Source organism: Rhinoderma darwinii, chromosome 1 (assembly GCF_050947455.1).
Source record: "Rhinoderma darwinii isolate aRhiDar2 chromosome 1, aRhiDar2.hap1, whole genome shotgun sequence".
NCBI lineage: Eukaryota > Metazoa > Chordata > Amphibia > Anura > Rhinodermatidae > Rhinoderma > Rhinoderma darwinii.
The window spans coordinates 82,578,367-82,596,312 of NC_134687.1; the positions used below are offsets into that span (position 1 = coordinate 82,578,367).

The following is a 17,946-nucleotide window of genomic DNA, read 5'->3' on the forward strand; positions in this document are numbered from 1 at the left end:
CAGCCGCCTCCTTTTCTCATCTTCCCTGGGCACTTTGCACATGTGGCTAGTAATCTGTATGTATATATAACATACTAGAAGAAGTACCCGGCGCTGCACGGGTATAACGTGTCGGTCTGTCTGTTTGTGTGTTCATTGGATTTGTTCCAAGAATGCCCAGGAGTCTATCCATGCCTTCATATTTTCGGGGGTACTCGCTAGTAGCCCTATATACCCCGGCAGTTACATACGGTTTATTTCAATTTTAACTTCCTAAATACCCAACAGCTAAACTGGTAGGAAATAGAGTCATAAGGCTTTGACAGAGCCTGTTGGTTAACGACATTGGCAGTTTTATTACCCGTTGGCCATAGACTATGGTTGAATCATAATTGACAACCGCATCATGCATGAAAACCCACTCATTAGCACGCTGTACAACATGATGTGCTCTATCAGCTTGCTTTCTGGCCTGGGTTCGGGCAAGAGTTTGAGAGCCACCTGCCTGATCTGTTGCTGAGAAAACTCGAGTTTGCTGAGGAGCTTCAGCAGCTCGAGCAGCAGTATGACGCATTTGATCAGCTTACAGTCGGGCAAGAGGAGTCTCTGCAGCTAGTAATGCAGCTTTCCTCCTGGCCATCAGTAATCTGATTGGTTGCTATGGGTAACCGCTCCCATGTACAATTCTGAAAACTTTTTTTTTTTTAAAGCCTTTATTTTCAAAATTTAGTTGTACAAAACACGTACAAATATACAAACAGTACAAAATAAAGACATTCAGAGAGGCTGTATCATCACATATAAATGTCAAGTCGGATCATATTCATTTAACAATAGTAGCACATCCTTGTGCTCCGAAACCCCCCCCACCACCACCCCCACATCTCGGTCATTTTCAAGCGACCATTAAACTGCAGTGTCAATAGTCTCTATCCACCTGGACCGAATTTTCCCAAATTTATCTGGACATTTCCTGCTAAGATACCATTTTTTATAAATAGGTATATATTTATTCACTAGTTGTTGCCAGTGCAGTATACTTGGACTATCCGTATTCTCCCAAGACATAATTATAATCTTCCGGGCACAAAAAAAAAACAAAACGAAAGAATATCTTAGCATAGTGATTATGAATAACTTCATCCATAATGCCCATGAGGCACATCTGGGGGGTAAGAAGTTGCGGCAACTCATAATGGGTATGAAGAAACTCCACAACCTCCGACCAAAAGGGGGAAATTCTAGGACACATCCACACACACAATGCAGAAAGGTACCAACCTCCAATTGACATCTAAAACAACTATCCGAAGTCAATGCCCCATCAGCTTAAGCCTAACTGGAGTGTAATAAATCCTATGCAGGAACCTAGACTGTATGAGGAAGTTCCTTGCGCTTACCACCGCATCAAAAAAGGAGGATTCTACCTCCCGCCAGTCCTCCTCTGTCAAGGTGGGAACATCACCCCGCCATTGCAGATACGCTTTATCAAATGGCCTAGCACCCAGGGATGTCAGGAAGGTGTATAATTGGGTAAGGACTTTTGAGAGATCCAGAGCCCCAAGAAGGTCCTCTAGCCTAGAGAACCCCACCTGAGGTGACATAGAGCCAAATTGGGCACACCAGGCATGCCGCAACTGCAGGTAATGAAAAAACTTTTTCTGAAATGTTAAATCTATCCTTCAGTTCGGAAAATACAAAACCAGACTCCACCGTAAACACCTGACCCAAAAATTTGACCCCTGCCCCCGACCACATCCCCGCTCCCTGGAGCAATTCAAAATGAGACAACCAAGGATTATTCCACAGTGGAATGAAGGGACCGTATTAACGTGCAGCAGAGCATGCGCAGTCTTCCAAGCAACAGCCACCGTCCGAAGTGGCAGGGGTACGCAACCCGGAGACTTATATCTATATAAGAAGTTAGTCAGACTCTCATAAGAAGTCATAAGTGCACCTGCATTACAGTGCAGTAGCTGCATTACTCAGATCTATATCTATCCACCAACGTGCAATCACTAGTTGAGAAGCTAAAATAGTAGAATTTAAGATTTGGTGTCGCCATTCTCCCCCGGTGTTTAGGGGCCTGCAAAAGACTAAGGTTGAACCGAGGAGTACCACCCTGCCAGTAAAATGATCGCAGTATACTATCAAGCTGTTTAAAGAATTTCTTCTGCAGCACCACATGACAGGCACGAAATAGATACAAAAATTGAGGTAAGTATACCATATTAAATAAATTAATCCGTCCATACAGTGATAGCGGAAGGTTCCTCTAAGTGCTCAACTGTCTCTCGGTGACTACCACCAAAGGGTCCAGATTCAGTTCCCCATATTTTGCTATACTAAGGGTATGTGCACACGATAGCAGGCATTTACGTCTGAAAAGACAGACTGTTTTCAGGAGAAAACAGCTGCCTCGTTTCAGTCGTAAATGCTCCTCCTCGCATTTTGCGAGGCTTCTCTGACAGCCGTAAATTTTGAGCTGCTCTTCATTGAGTTCAATGAAGAACGGCTCAAATTACGTCTGAAAGAAGTGTCCTGCACTTCTTTTGACGAGGCTGTATTTTTACGAGTCGTCGTTTGACAGCTGTCAAACGACGACGCGTAAATGACAGGTTGTCTGCACAGTACGTCGGCAAACCCATTCAAATGAATGGGCAGATGTTTGCCAACGTATTGTAGCCCTATTTTCAGACGTAAAACAAGGTATAATACGCCTCGTTTACGTCTGAAAATAGGTCGTGTGAACCCAGCCTTAGGGAGATCTTGATCCCTAGATATGTAAACCGGGAGACTATCTGCAATGGAACAGGGAGGACTTGACGGGAGCAATAACCAGGAGTAAGTGGGAACTTCACTGATTTGGGCCAGTTTACGGTTAGACCAGAAAAGATGCCGAATGTATCCATCAGCTCAAACAGGGAAACCAAGGAAGGACCAGCATCCGCCAAATACACCAAAGTGTCATCTGCATACAGAGAGATTTTCTCCGTTATGCGGCCTCTAGTAATACCACAAATGTCAAGGGCTCTATGGCAAGGGCAAATAACAGCGGGGAGAGTGGGCATCCCTGACGGGTACCTCTTCCCAATAAAAAGAAGTCAGATACATATAGATTCGTTCTCACCCTAGCACGAGATCCTTCATATAGGAGACGAACAAGAGCCAGAAACCTTGGAGGAAATTTAACCTGGAAAGGAGAATCCATAAATACCTCCACTCAACCGAGTGAAAGGCCTTATACGTATCTAGGGAAACAACGAACCCAGGAGACACATCTCCCCCTGCCGCATTCACATTCAAAAACAACCTATGAATATTAATATCTGTACTCTTCCGTGGCATAAATCCCGTTTGATCAGGGTGAATTAAGGACAATATAATTTTTTTTAGGCTAATATCTTAGCATCAGAATTGATAAGTGAAATAGGACGGTAAGAATCTGGCAGAGTAGGGTCCTTCCCTGGCTTCAACACCACAACAATAAGTGCCTTCCTCATAGAAGCCGGAAAAACACCCAACTCCAGGGCACTAGAATAGACGTCCCCAAGTCTTGGAGCCAAAACATCACTATTGGCCTTATACCACTCACCCCCCAATCCATCAAGTCCCGGAGTTTTACCCAAGGGCAAGGACCGAATAGCGACTTCTATTTCTTCCACTAAAATCGGGCTATCTAACTCATTGGCCTGAGCAGCTGACAGATGCCATAAAGGCAGAGATTGTAGAAACCCCTCTACATCACCGTCCGGACCACAACATTTTGAACCATAAAGTGCCGAATAAAAATCACGGAATACCTTATTAATTCCCTTCGGGGAATTGCAGATCACGCCATCTGAGGAGAGAACTGGTGGAATGCACACACAGGGACCCTCTGAACATGATAAATATGCCAGGAGTTTGCCATTCCTATCACCAAACTTAAATACAGACGCTTCAGTAGCTAGCATTCCTTTTTTAGTCTGCTTAGTATGTAGAAGGAGCAACTCCCTTTGAGCTCTAGCCCATTGAGTCTTGGTGTCAGGTTGGGGGTTCCTAATATAGTCCTGCTCAGCACTTTGGACCTCACATGTCAGGAACCTCTCTTTGGCCCTAGAGGCCTTCATACATTTTGCCACCCCTGCTATAAATGCTCCTCTCACTGTAGCTTTGTATGCATCCCACACAACTAACGGGTCTGGGTGAGAGGCATTTTTGTCCCAATAAACTACATGAGAGGCCGCGACCTCCGACACCACTTCAGTATGATCCAGCCACGCAGGATGTAACCTCAAAACGTTGGAGTCAATCGGCGGGCCGGTAGAGAAGGTTAAAAGAAGTGCCGAATGATCAGATATACCCCTAGGAGTAATACTAATAGAATCAACTGCAGGCAAAAAATCCCCGGAGGCCATAACAAGGTCAATCCTAGAAAAGGTTTTATGAGTAGAGGAGTAATAAGTGTACAACCTGTCAGTCGGAAATTTCCAACGCCAAAAGTCAATGAGGTAAAGCGCCAAAGCTCATGAATTTAGATATGCAGAAGCCTGGCCTCCCATACGATCCACCAAGGCATCAGGTACTGCATTAAAGTCACCCATACACACTACCGAAAAAAACGGAAATTCCGATAATTTCTTAGCCACCAAGTCCAGCAGTGCAGTATCCATAGGCGGAGGAACATATAAGTTAACAATAGTGACCAGATACCCAGCAATCGAGCAGTGCAAAATAATATACCTACCAAAATTATCACAGGCCACCTGCAGCACCTCCAGACGCAAACTTTTGGCTATTAGGTGCGATACTCCTCGAAAATAATTAGAGTAGGAGGAGTGATATCCCCTCGCTATCTAGGCACGTTTAAGAGCCAATACCCGTTGTCCAGTTAAATGAGTCTCCTGTAAACATATGATATGTGGGAAATGCTTTTTTACAAAGTTAAAGACAAGAGCTCTCTTAAATTTAGAGTTAAGCCCCCGAACATTCCATCTTAATATCTTAATTGAAGCCATAATGCATCCAGAGTAGATACGTAAGACTGCGACCACAGGCAGACAGGAAACCTAGAAGGAGGGAAAGCCAGAGCACAACAAGCACACACACAGACATCCACATTAGCATAGAAAACATTACTATACCAACCATAGTACGAAAACCTTTCTGAACACCTGATGTACCAATGTGCCAAATGTGGGTTCAAATGGTTCAGGCGTTTGGATGCCTATAGAGGACAAACAAACAGACATTGACTTTTAGAATATAGAATAGCAGAGTTCCCCGACTTCACACTGGTCCATTTGTTTGTTGTTTGTGTGTGTGTGGTTAGAAACTTCATTTCCTACTGATATGAAGCCGACATATCCAATAAAGTCCAAGTGCAGGGTTCCTTTTTGGAGGCGCAACTGGTCTGAAAGGGGTTCAATTAATGAGAATGCTGAAATCCACGGGCTTGGTTCTGTTGAGAGATTTCAGCAGCTCAGGCAGCAGCCATGCTCTTAGACGAAAGACTCCTGTAGCAAAGTGCAGGTTCCTTTTTGGAGGCATGACTAGTATGAAACAGTTTAAATTTATGAGAATGCTCAAATCCAGTATAGGTACAGTTCGTTTACAGCGAGTAACACGTTGAGTAAAGAAAAATGGTTTGGTTATGGAAACCTGGTCTAAAATTGTGTGTATATGAGTGAGGCGAAGAATGAAGGACCTGCGAGCTTCTATTGCCTAATACAGGTCATCTGATGTAATATGGAGGAAGGCCCTTGATGTGGAAGCCAGTGGTGTCATATTTGCTATTGTGAATATATCGAGAACGGTAGATCCTAGAGAGCTGAAACCCGGTCTAAACCTTCGGAAGCGCGTGATTTATGTGGCAAATTTGGTGCAGCATGGCCGTGCATAAAGAACATGCAGCATACAGGAGAAATATATATATATATATATATATATATATATATCTATCTCCAGATCCTAACCATATACGGCCTCCTGGTACTACACTTATAACCAAAGCCACATACAGCACCTGACCATTAGTACATGTACATCTAGATGCTCATGCATAAATAGCAATTATATAATCTATTCCTCTATAATCCACATAGAGATATTCTAGGAATTTTATGTACACCTATAAAGTCAGCTGTAATGTTATTATACTTATATACATACACAGAAAGCAGACATATGATATAACTTAGCTTGTTCCTAATGTTAAGTGATGATCGTCCAGGGGTGGCAGCAAAAGAGAGAGAGCCAGAGCTTCATATGGCCTATAGGTTCCTATCTCTGAGTTGACTCTGCCCACTCCCTTGACTCCACCTTAAGACCACCCATATACCTTCCAATATGCATCTATACAATATAGGTAGATCTATTCCCAGTATGCCCAATGGTCTCTAAATCTAGTTTACAATGGCGTCTTCCTGTACTGAGGTGCATTGAAATGCTAATTAGGCAGTAGATAAGAATCTATTACCAAATGGCCTCTGGGCATACTGACACCTCAATGGATGAACACCACGGAATAAGATCAGTATATACTATATCCATTTACCAGGTATATTTTATCTGCTCATAAGACAAATTGTCTGGATGGAAACAATATTCTCCTTTAACAGTGACCAACACATAACTAAAAGGAGCTAGGGTAATGGTCCTGTTACATGGCCAGACAGCTCGTTGATCAGCACTCGTTTGCTCCTTTCACTATGAACAACGAATGCTTATGTATAGGGACGAGTGCCCTTTACTCCGATCGCTCGTCCCCATACATTTTCATCATGTCAGCAGCCCGTCAGGGAGATGTGCTGCCGACAACGATGATTTATAATGCTGCACAAAAGAGCAGATCGGTCATTTGCTCGTACTTCGGCTGATCGTTGCCCGTGTTTAGGGCAATGATTGGGAACGAGCATTCATGTGAACGCTCGTTTTTCTGAACATTTGCCTGTGTAATAGGGCCTTAAGTTCACACACGGCAGATTTGTTCCAGAAATTTCTGCAAATGAAAATCTGTTCCATTTATCAGAATGGGGTGGTTTCTGCAACAGGTGCACGGATTTCTGCAAGCCCTATGAAAATATTTGCAGGCCTTGTTCACACAGTGTAGATTTGCTGCAGAATTTGCAAAGCCAGAAACGGAACTGAAACAGAAGAAACATTTTAAGGAAGGCCTTATCTACTCTACTGGATCATATTGTGGTTTTGCTTTAAAAAAAAAAATATGCATCAAAACTGCACTGTGTGAACAAGGCCTAAACGGGGAAAACTGCTGTCATTTTTTATTGTTAATCCTTGCCACTAACCCCACCCAATTACTGTCCATACACACCTTATTCTCTTTGTGCCCTCACACAGTAAGGCCCCATGCACAACGTGCTTTTGCGGGTGCAATTCCCCCGCAAATCCACGGGAGAATTGCGGCCCCATTCATTTCTATGGGGCCATGCACACGACCGTAGTTTTTATGGTCTGTGCATGGCCCGGGAGCCCGCACCGCAGAAAGAACGGACATGTCTTAGTACGGCCGTCTTCTGCCGTCCGAGCTCATTGAAAATAATGGCTGTGGCCATCTGCATTGCCCGCGATTTGCGGGCGGCTTGCGGCTGACAGTCCGCTGCCGGCCGACCCGAAAATCACGGCCGTGCACATGGCTACGGTCGTGTGCATGAGGCCTAAGGGCTCATCCACACATAGCGGAATTGCTGCGTATTTTCCTTCTGGAATTGCGGGAGGAAAATATGCAGAATACAATGGCCGCAAAGTGGCTGAGATTCAAGAAATCTCATCCACGCGCTGCATAAATATTCCGAGTAGAAATTGATCTTCTGTGAATATTATTCGGACTGCAGCATGTTAACTCCCGCTGCGGAAAGTGGACTGAATTGCTGCGTTTTTCAGAGAAGAGGTCACCATCTCCCAGCATTGAAAAAAACGCAGCAAAATGCACACCTTTTTTTGCAGTTAATACCGCAGGAAATGGTGCGTTTTTGCCGCAGCGGAAAGTCTGCTACTTTCAACGGAATTGCTGCAGATAATGGTCTGCAGCAATACCGTTACGTGTAAACAACCCCTTTTAGGGCTCTCCTTTGAATAACAAACAGTAATAGTGCTCCTTTTTTCCACAAACCTTTACAGTGCCCTCTGTGTCACACAGTTAGTGCTTATTCAGACGAACGTAGAATACGTCCATACTACGCGCGTGTCGCACGGACCTATGTTAGTCAATGGGGCCGTTCAGACTGTCCGTAATGTTCACGCAGCGTATGTCCGCTGCGTAAAACTCACAACGTCCTATATTTGCCAGTTTTTCGCGCATCACGCACCCATTGAAGTCAATGGGTGCGTGAAAACAGCGCACGGCACACTGACACACTTGCGTGTGCCGCGCGCTACAGTAGTCAAAACTATGAATGAAAACAGAAAAGCACCACATGCTTTTCGGTTTACCAATATAAAAACAGAGTGTCATAATGATGGCGGCTGCGTGAAAAACACACAGCCACGCATCATACGCTGCTGACACATGGAGCTTTTATGGACCTTTTGCGTGCGCAAAACGCCACGTTTTTTGCGCGTGCAAAACGCACATGCTCGTGTCAATCCGGCCTTACAGTGTTCCCACACAGTGATGAAACCTCCCTAGTGCCCCCTCACAGTAATTCCCCTCTAGTGCCCCCACACAGGATAATGCCGCCATGGTGCTCCCACACAAAGGATCATGTCCCCAATAGTGGCCCACGCCCAGGATCATGCTCCTATAGTCCACCACACAGAATTATGCCCCCCTACACAGTACAATGCCCCATAGTGTCTCCACAATATTTTTGCCCTCATAGTGCCCACTACACAGTATCATGCCCCCTACACAGAAACGGTGCCCCCAAAAAATCCCCAATAAACAAATAATTTCTAACCGAGCCCTGTTCCCAAAACAAATGAAAATGATCACTGTGTAGGTCTTCTCCGGTCTATGGCTCGGTGCAGGCACAGTAACCGTATGAATGGTGGAGCAGGGAGCTCTATCCCGAGGATAGTTAAAATCAGTAAATTCAGCATTCGTTGGACAACGCATCAAATCTGGGACTGTCCCGTGGGGTCGGTAGGGAGGCATGGTTTCTGTCTGAATTCCTATATTGATTGTGAGGGCTCCTTATTAGTCAAGGAACCCACACAATACAGAAACTAAAAATGCAATGGCCCACATTTACTAATGCTGTCTAAGGGCTTATTCAGACGAACGAGTGTTTTCACGGATCCCTCAGACTTGGGTGTATTGAGGGATCCGTGTAAACGGACAAAAATAGGACGTCCTATTTTTTTTTTCCCGGGCCCTTTACACGTTCCATTAAAACAACGGCCGTGTGAACAGTCCCAATGAATTGCATGGGTCCGTGTGTTGTAGTTTTTTAACGGACAGCTCACGGACGTATAATACGCTCGTTTGAATAAGCCCTAATAGTAAGACAGTGTAAATTTAGACCAGGCAGACACAAAATGTGCCAAATCTATCACTTAGATCAGTGGTTCCCAACCGAGGTGCCGCTTACTCGGCCCACTGTAAAAAAAATATATATATACTTTTGCTGGTAGCAGACTTGACGCACGCACGTCTACTACAAGCTCTGCCCCCGACGCTCACGTCAACTATTCTTGTAGTAGATGTGACGCACACACGTCTGCTACAAGTACTGCCCAACTAGAAGAGCCTGACTGAGCGAGAGGCGCCATTAACGCTGCGGACCTGGCAGGGTAAGTATTTCTTCTATAGGTGAGAAGTGGAGCAAGGGGGAATGCCGGGAGTTGAAGACCTCTCCTCTTATACCTCCTCCCTGTAATGTCCTCGGATATCCCATAACAGCAGCCTGGACATGCTGGAAGTTGTAGTTCTCTCCTCTTATACCTCCTCCCTGTAATGTCCTCGGATATCCCATAACAGCAGCCTGGACATGCTGGGAGTTGCAGTTCTCTCCTCTTATACCTCCTTATTTATTCCTTCCACTTTTATGGTCACTTTACTAGAGGGGCGGAGGCTGATAGTCACTTTACCGGAGGGGGGCTGATGGTCACATTATTGGGGGACTGATGGTCATTTTACTGTGAGCGGGAGGCTGATGGTCATTTTACTGTGAGTGGGGGGGGGGCTGATGGTCTTTGATAAGTTTCCGCCTCTGACCTCCCATTAAAATTAATAGGAGGTAGAAAGAAAAAAACGACGCTGCTCGTTTGGAGTGCTTTTATTGCTTTACCTTCAACGGCTTAAAAAAAAAAAAAATGTGGGCAAAAAACACAGCAAAAAAAAACAAAACGTTTTTCCAGGGGTGCCTCGAGCCTGAAAAGGTTGTTAAACTGACTTAGATTATAATTTTTGTGGCTGCATGGCCTGTTAAACACTTTTTTCCTTAAACCACATTTGGCTTTTGCAAAGACTTTTGTGCCAGTTTTCTTGCATGTTTTTGGGGGAACATTTTCTGCCAAGCCCCGTATTCAGAACACTTTAAAAAATATCTAGTGTGGTGAAAACTTCAAAATTGAGCCATACTGCGCCAACATTTAGTGCATTTTTCTAGACCCAGAGGTAAATCTGCCCCAGTGTATCCTCTGGTCATATCCACAGCATACAGCCTGCACAAATATTGTAATTAGTCAATAACTAAAACAGTATTCTATCCCATACTGGTGATGTGACATTTGGGAACAGTATTGTGACAAATAGAAAAATGTCTCATGAGAACCTGGCCTTATGAAGAAGTGTGCCAAGTGATCTAAACGAAAACGGCGCAAACAAAAAAAGTGAACCGGTTGCCCATAGCAAAGCAATCAGATTTTCTCTCTCATTCTTCAGAAATCCGACATCTCACCATGTGTTTTCGGGACATATTACCAAAATGGCTTTTTGTATTCATTTGCTAGAAATTGTCACATCAGGACACTACCTATGGCTCATGTTGACTGAATTTACACAGTTGTGCCATGTATCGCAATATCTGAATGCAAATTATCTTCAGAAAAGAAACATTTCCATTATACATACAGTGAAGGAAATAAGTATTTGATCCCTTGCTGATTTTGTAAGTTTGCCCACTGTCAAAGACATGAACAGTCTAGAATTTTTAGGCTAGGTTAATTTTACCAGTGAGAGATAGATTATATTTAAAAAAAAAACAGAAAATCACATTGTCAAAATTATATATATTTATTTGCATTGTGCACAGAGAATTAACCTAGCCTAAAAATTCTAGACTGTTCATGTCTGACAGTGGGCAAACGTACAAAATCAGCAAGGGATCAAAAACTTATTTCCTTCACTGTACACATAATAAAGAATGGCTTCAGTTCCACACCACTAACTTTCAAGACGGAGAACAATCTAGGATTCCACCTTATCAGATTCTACCATAATTATTGTCAGCCGCACAGATGCTGAACAGGTATGTTTTCTTAACTCATTGCATAAGTTTCATGTAAAGATGGCATCAAACCGCCCACCTGCTTTCATTAATCTGCCTTCCACCTGTAATATCAAAGCTAAGGGCTATGCACATGGCAATATAATGGTTCCGTACAACCTCCTGAGTTGTACAGGGCCATGATAGGGCAATTCGTATGAATCTGATTTTATACCTGGCATGCTTCATTAGATGCCACATTATGGAGGTATGCGCCCTGAGGGTATGTTCACACGCAAACTCAAAAAAGTCTGAAAATACGGAGCTGTTTTCAAGGGAAACCAGCTCCTGATTTTCAGACGTTTTTTTAAACCCCTCGCGATTTTCACGGCCGTTTTTGGAGTGGTTTTCCATAGTCAATGAAAAACGGCTCCAAAAACGTCCCAAGAAATGACCTGCACTTTTTTGTGGCCGTTTTTCAAAATGGCCTTTTAAAAAAACAGCCCATCGTTACAGAACGCCGTTTTTCCCTTTGAAATCAATGGGCAGATGTTTGGAGGCGTTCTGCTTCCGATTATTCGGCCGTTTACGGCCCGAAAATAGGCTGTGTGAACATACCCTTAGAACAATCTTGTAATACATAACTGCACAGTGATCATACGGTGTCACGTGGCATGCCTATGGCTGCCCAGTACATAGCAGCAGGGGAAGCTCTGAGTGCCACCATACAGCCTTAGAGCCCATGCACGTGGCCTTATTACTCCTCTGTTTCTTATGAGGCCTCTACCGCACCCCTTGATTTCAGGCAGAGGCATTAAGGTGTTTTTTTTTCTCTGTCAGATTTGCATTTAATCTGACAGAAAACAAAATGCAGATCAAAGCTTTGGAAAACAAAATTTTTGCTGGTGCTGCTACTCAAGAGGATTCTTAGAACTAAGAATTTTTTTGGGCTAGCAGCACCAGAAAAAAAAAAAAGTCAGTTTTTTGAAGCATTGCTCTACATTTAGACACCAGACCGAAAAAGACAAGGGAGGATCATGTGGCTGCCACGATCACAGACCAAACTGCATCAGAGAGTACTGCCTGATCGCAACTACCCTTGTTGAGGGCATTAAAATTTGTTTACTACACATTTATGTAAATTGTCCCCTTAGCTACTCAATCAACCCGATAACTAAATTTAATTGACAATTTAATTTCACTAGCCACACCCAGACCTGTTGAATCTAAACATCACTTTAAATAGAACCTGAGTGGCAATGTGAAGCAGTCTAGAAAGTCTCAAAAAGACGCATATGATGCCATGTTCTAAAGAGATTCAAATACAGATACTAAAGTCATTGAAATCTACCAGTCTGGAAAGGGTTACAAAGCCATTGCTAGGGCTCTGGGACTCCAGTGAACCAGTGACAGCCATTATCCACAAATGGAGAAAACTTGGAACAGTGGTAAACCTTCCCAGATGTGCTCGGCGTACCAAAATTTCTCCAAGAGCGCATCGACGATTTATCCAAGTCACAAAAAAACCCCACAAACATTTCAAGAACTGCAGGTCTCACTTGCCTCAGTTGCAGTCATTGTACAGGATTCCTCAATAAAAACAAAAAAAAGACACTGGACAAAAATGTCATACATGCGAGAGTTGCAAGGTATAAACCACTGCTGACCAGAGAGAACACAAAGACTTGTCTCACATTTGCCAAAAAACATCTAGATGAGCCCCCAAGACTCTTGGGATAATATTCTGTGCACTGATGAGTGAAAGGTGAAGCTTTTTGTAAGACACGGGTCTCATTGCATCTAGTGTAATAATAACATTACATTCCACCATAAGAACATTATACCAACAGTCAAACATGGTGGTGAAAATCTGGGGCTGCTTTGCTGCTGCTTGACCTGGACAACTTGACATAATAATTGGAACCATGAATTGCGCTCTATATCAGAAAATCCTGAAGGAGAATGTCCGTCCGTCAGTTCGTGACCTAAAGCTCAAGTGTAGTTGGGTATTGCTGCAAGTCCTGACTTGAATCCAATTGAGATTCCATGAAAAGACCTAAAACGGGCAGTTCATGTTCGAAAACCCTCAAACGTAGCTGAATTAAAAACAATTCTGAAAAGAAGAGTGGGCCAACATTCCTCTACAGTAATCTTTAGGGGGGCAATTACTTTTTCACATGGGTGACATAGGTTTTGAATCAATCTTTATCCTCAATAAAAGGAATGATCATTTAAAAGCTGCAATTTGTGATTACTTGTGTTATCTTATATTAAAATTAGTTGGATGATCTGAAAAATGTATACTTGACAAATTATTAAAAATAGAAGAAATCAGATGAGGGGCAAATACTTTTTCACAGCACTGTATGTATATAATTTGTGTTTTGGTTAAAGGGGTTGTCCAGTCATAAAACATTGATGGCCTATCCTCAGGCTAGGCCATTAATATCTGATCGGCGGGAGTTCGACTCCCCCCACCAATCAGCTGTTTTTAAAGGGTCTGTGTCGCTTGTACGAGTGTTGCTTCCCATTCGTTCCCTACCTGCTCATACTGTGAATCGCTGACACACTTGTAGCGGCAGTTCATAGTATTGCAGCCTTCTCCCATTCAAGTGAACGGGAGAAAACAAATACTGTGACCAGCACTACAAGTGTGTCGGCGATTCACAGTTCGAGCAATGACCGTAAAGTAATGGAGCGCCGCGGCCGCTTCAAAGAAGCTGATCGGCAGGGGTGCCGAGAGTCGGACCCCCACTGATCAGGTATTGATGGCTTATCCTAAGGACTGGACAACCCCTTTAAGTTTTAGAGGTATAGGTGTGTTATTGTTGTGAATTGTCAAGAGTTAAAGAGGCTCTGTCACCACATTATAAGTGCCCTATCTCCTACATAAGGAGATCGGCGCAATAATGTAGGTGACAGCAGTGCTTTTTATTTAAAAAAAACTAATCTATTTTCACCACTTTGTTAGCGATCTTAGATTTATGCTAATGAGTTGCTTAATGCCCAAGTGGGCGTATTTTTACTTTAGACCAAGTGGGCGTTGTACAGGGGAGTGTATGACACTGAACAATCAGCATCATGCACTCCTCTCCATTCATTTCCTCAGCACATAGGGATCCTGCTAGATCCTTAAGTGCTGTCTTATACGAACACATTAACAATACTGAAGTGTTTAGACAGTGAATAGACATTCCACTGGATGTCTATTCACAATCTCTGCACTTCGTTACTCTGTCTGTGGCAGTTACAGCAGAGGAAGCGTGATCTTGCTGTAAATGACAGGTTACAACGAGATCACACTTCCTCTGCTGTAACTACCATAGAAACAGTAACGAAGTGTGAATAGACATCCCGTGGAATGTCTATTCACTGTCTAAACACTTCAGTATTGTTAATGTGTTAGGTCCCATGCACACGAACGTAAAAACGCCCGTAATTACGGCCCGTAATTACGGACCCATAGACTTCTATTGGCCACGGGTACCTCCCCGTTTGCTTACGGGAAGGTGCCCGTGCCGTTAAAAAATATAGAACATGTCCTATTTCAGGCCGTAATAACGGCACGGGCAGGCCCATAGAAGTCTATGGGGCTCCCGTAATTACGGGTGACTACGAGTGTGCACCCGTAATTACGGGAGCATTGCTAGACGACATCAGGGGATAGTCACTGTCGAGGGTGCTGAAAGAGTTAACTGATCGGCAGTAACTCTTTCAGCACCCTGAACAGTGACTACCGATCACAATATGGATCAACCTGTAAAAAAAAATAGAAGTTCATACTTACCCAGAACTCTCTGCTTCTTCCTCCAATCCGGCCTCCCGCGATGACGTTTCAGCCCATCTGACCGCTGCAGCCAATCACAGGCTGCAGCGGTCACATGGTCTGCCGCGTCATCCAGGGAGGTCGGACTGGATGTCAAGAGAGGGACACGTCACCAAGACAACGGCCGGGTAAGTATGAATTTCTTTAACTTTTTCTGCGGAAAGGGCTGTCCCTTCTCTCTATCCTGCACTGATAGAGAGAAGGGGCTGCCGATTACTGCAGTGTAATTTTGCAGCGAAAACGTGCCCGGAAATACGGGTGGAATACTGGTGACACCGGACCCGTATTTACGGGCACGGGTCCGTAAATACTGGTGCAATACGGGTCGAATACTTGTGACCAAGGACCCGTATTTACGCCAGTATTTACGGGAGGACAAAAATACGTTCGTGTGCATGAGGCCTTAGTATAAGACAGCACATAAGGATCTAGCAGGATCCCTATGCGCTGAGTAAATGAATGGAGAGGTGTGCATGACGCTGATTGGTCAGCATCATACACTCCGCTGTACAACGCCCACTTGGTCTAAAGTAAAAATACGCCCACTTGGGCATTAAGCAACTCATTAGCATAAATCTAAAATCGCTAACAAAGTGGTGAAAATAGATCGTTTTTTAAAATAAAAAGCACTGCTGTCACCTACATTATAGCGCCGATCTCCATATATAGGAGATAGGGCACTTATGTGGTGACAGAGCCTCTTTAAGACTCCATATCATACATCACTTGGGGCAAATCCAAAGAATAACAAAAAAAGGTGTGTATAATTTAGATCAGGGGAGGGTTACGCATAGACGAGGGACTACTGCAGGTTTCATTTACACTATAGATATTATAGATCAGTGATAACCCGTCCTTACAATTATAGTAGGAACTTACCGTTTCAAAATCCTCTCTAGCAATGTTTGCCTTGTAGATTAAAAGAACATTCTGAAAAAAAACACAACTTTTTCAGCCTTTATTTACAAAAGCTCTAAAAACAAATATCCTTTGTTTGCAAACAATAAGTATTTTATGCATTAAAAAGGATCACACGGTTACAACACTGTAACTGAAAAGAAAAAAAAAATCCCTCAAAATATTACAAAGTATAAAGGTAAATAGTCCCGACTGACAGATTCCATAGTATTTTACACCGGTCAATAGTGTGTGGCTAAAAAACAAACAAAAAAAAAACCCACAATCCATTTATAGGGAAATATGAATTTGCAATTAATCCCCATGGAATAAAAAAAATCCTATCTCTATGCAATTTATCATTGGGATGGATACCAAAGTGGTTTTGTAGATCGATAGTGACAATATAAAAAATATATTGCAAAAGAAAGAGTCAACAAGAGCTGCAGTATTGTCAACTACCCCAGTGATGGGAGCACCATCAAACCTAAGGTCTAGCGTGTCCTCGTCTTCCACATGAGAGACTGAACCACATCTCGGTGCCACCCATCCACAGCTGGAATATGCTGAGAACTTCTCATGCCAAAGCTAAAATGTTTTATTTTGTTATTACAACAAATAATTACATTTTTGTAGCAAAATACAAAACCAAATTGTATTTTCCAGTGTCTAATCCTCTGCAGCGGAGATCTCTCATGGACTTGTGCTTCTGGATTGCATCAGATTTTCTTTCTTCTTTGCGTTGACTTTGTGTTTTTTGTTTTGTTTTTTTTTTCATTTTTACATGAAGCTTTTTCTTCCCAACAATTCATTGTCAATATCCAAAACTAAAGCACCTAATAAATATCGTTTCATAAAAATAAAAATGGTGACTGAATAAGTAAACATGGATTTGGGGATAAAAGTTGAGCATTTCCTATGACTAGAGTGTAACAAGAGCTGGAGATGTTTCAGTGACTTCTATTGACTAAGGCAGTCAGCACCTTGAGATCTAGTGTTCTTCTTCAAACGAGATCATGTTTCGGGGTCTACAGCTGTTTAAAAAGTGCTGATGTCACTGTGTAGACCCTAGGAGTGTATGGATTTGCTCTTTAAGGCTGATAAAGGGGGTAAAGACACAAGAAATAGGTCATCTGAACTCAGTGCCCATACACAGAAGTGCTAAATTGTTGGTCAATGGATTGGCAGGTCAATTATTCAAAAACTCTTGGATTGAGCATCTCGGATTACCCATTAGTAGTGATGTACTGGGAACGGTTGGGTAATGCACAGGGTAGATTGATATCTACTGTAGATAAGGCAAACATCAAAGTTAAACACCAATCTGTTTCAAGGCCAAGTGGTTCCATATTGGTAGGGTAAGGCAGAAAGTAAATAGTTTTCAGATGGGCGAGTAGATAACCAAGATGTCTGAGCAGCGATAAAACATGTAGAAAGTGACTGAGTTTGGCAATAAAAAAACAACAACAACAACAACAAAAAACAACTTAGTTCTGTTTTTCAGGTCAGGACTGCTTGTTGGCTTCCTCTTCATATGCATTCCCAGTGCCATTTTGAAAATAGGATGATCCAGACCCCAGGCCGTATAAATGGCCACAATACTTAGCATCGTCTATGTGATCTTCAAAAAACATCTGAAGGAAGAATGAAATGAAAATTGTTAAGATGTTGGCCCTTGTAAGCACAGTCAGTAACTATCTCCGAATGATTCAAGGAGAAGACAATCTAAAAGAATAGTAAACAGCATCTGTTTTTGATCCATTAAGAGAGAAAAAAATAATGATACACTTAAAAACTGAGCGGATGGCCAATCTTTACAATCTACCTATAATTGACTCCAATTGTTAAATTTGTGACTAGAAAAATGGATAA

The 17,946-nt window shown here is 42.9% G+C and overlaps 1 protein-coding gene across 7 annotated transcripts in view; it reads right to left on the minus strand.

The window, feature by feature from the left end:
* CNOT7 (CCR4-NOT transcription complex subunit 7) overlaps positions 1 to 17,946 on the minus strand; it is a 76,214-nt gene that overhangs the window by 3,982 nt on the left and 54,286 nt on the right. For 6 of the 7 annotated variants that reach the window (XM_075860125.1, XM_075860124.1, XM_075860122.1 and 3 more), the window contains one exon: positions 16,649 to 17,708. In XM_075860125.1, the coding sequence (XP_075716240.1) occupies positions 17,580 to 17,708 (129 nt within the window). In that variant the 3' untranslated portion in view covers positions 16,649 to 17,579. Of the gene's footprint in view, positions 1 to 16,056; positions 16,108 to 16,648; positions 17,709 to 17,946 lie in introns of those variants that run through there. The other variant, XR_012882772.1, reaches the window with a different exon arrangement.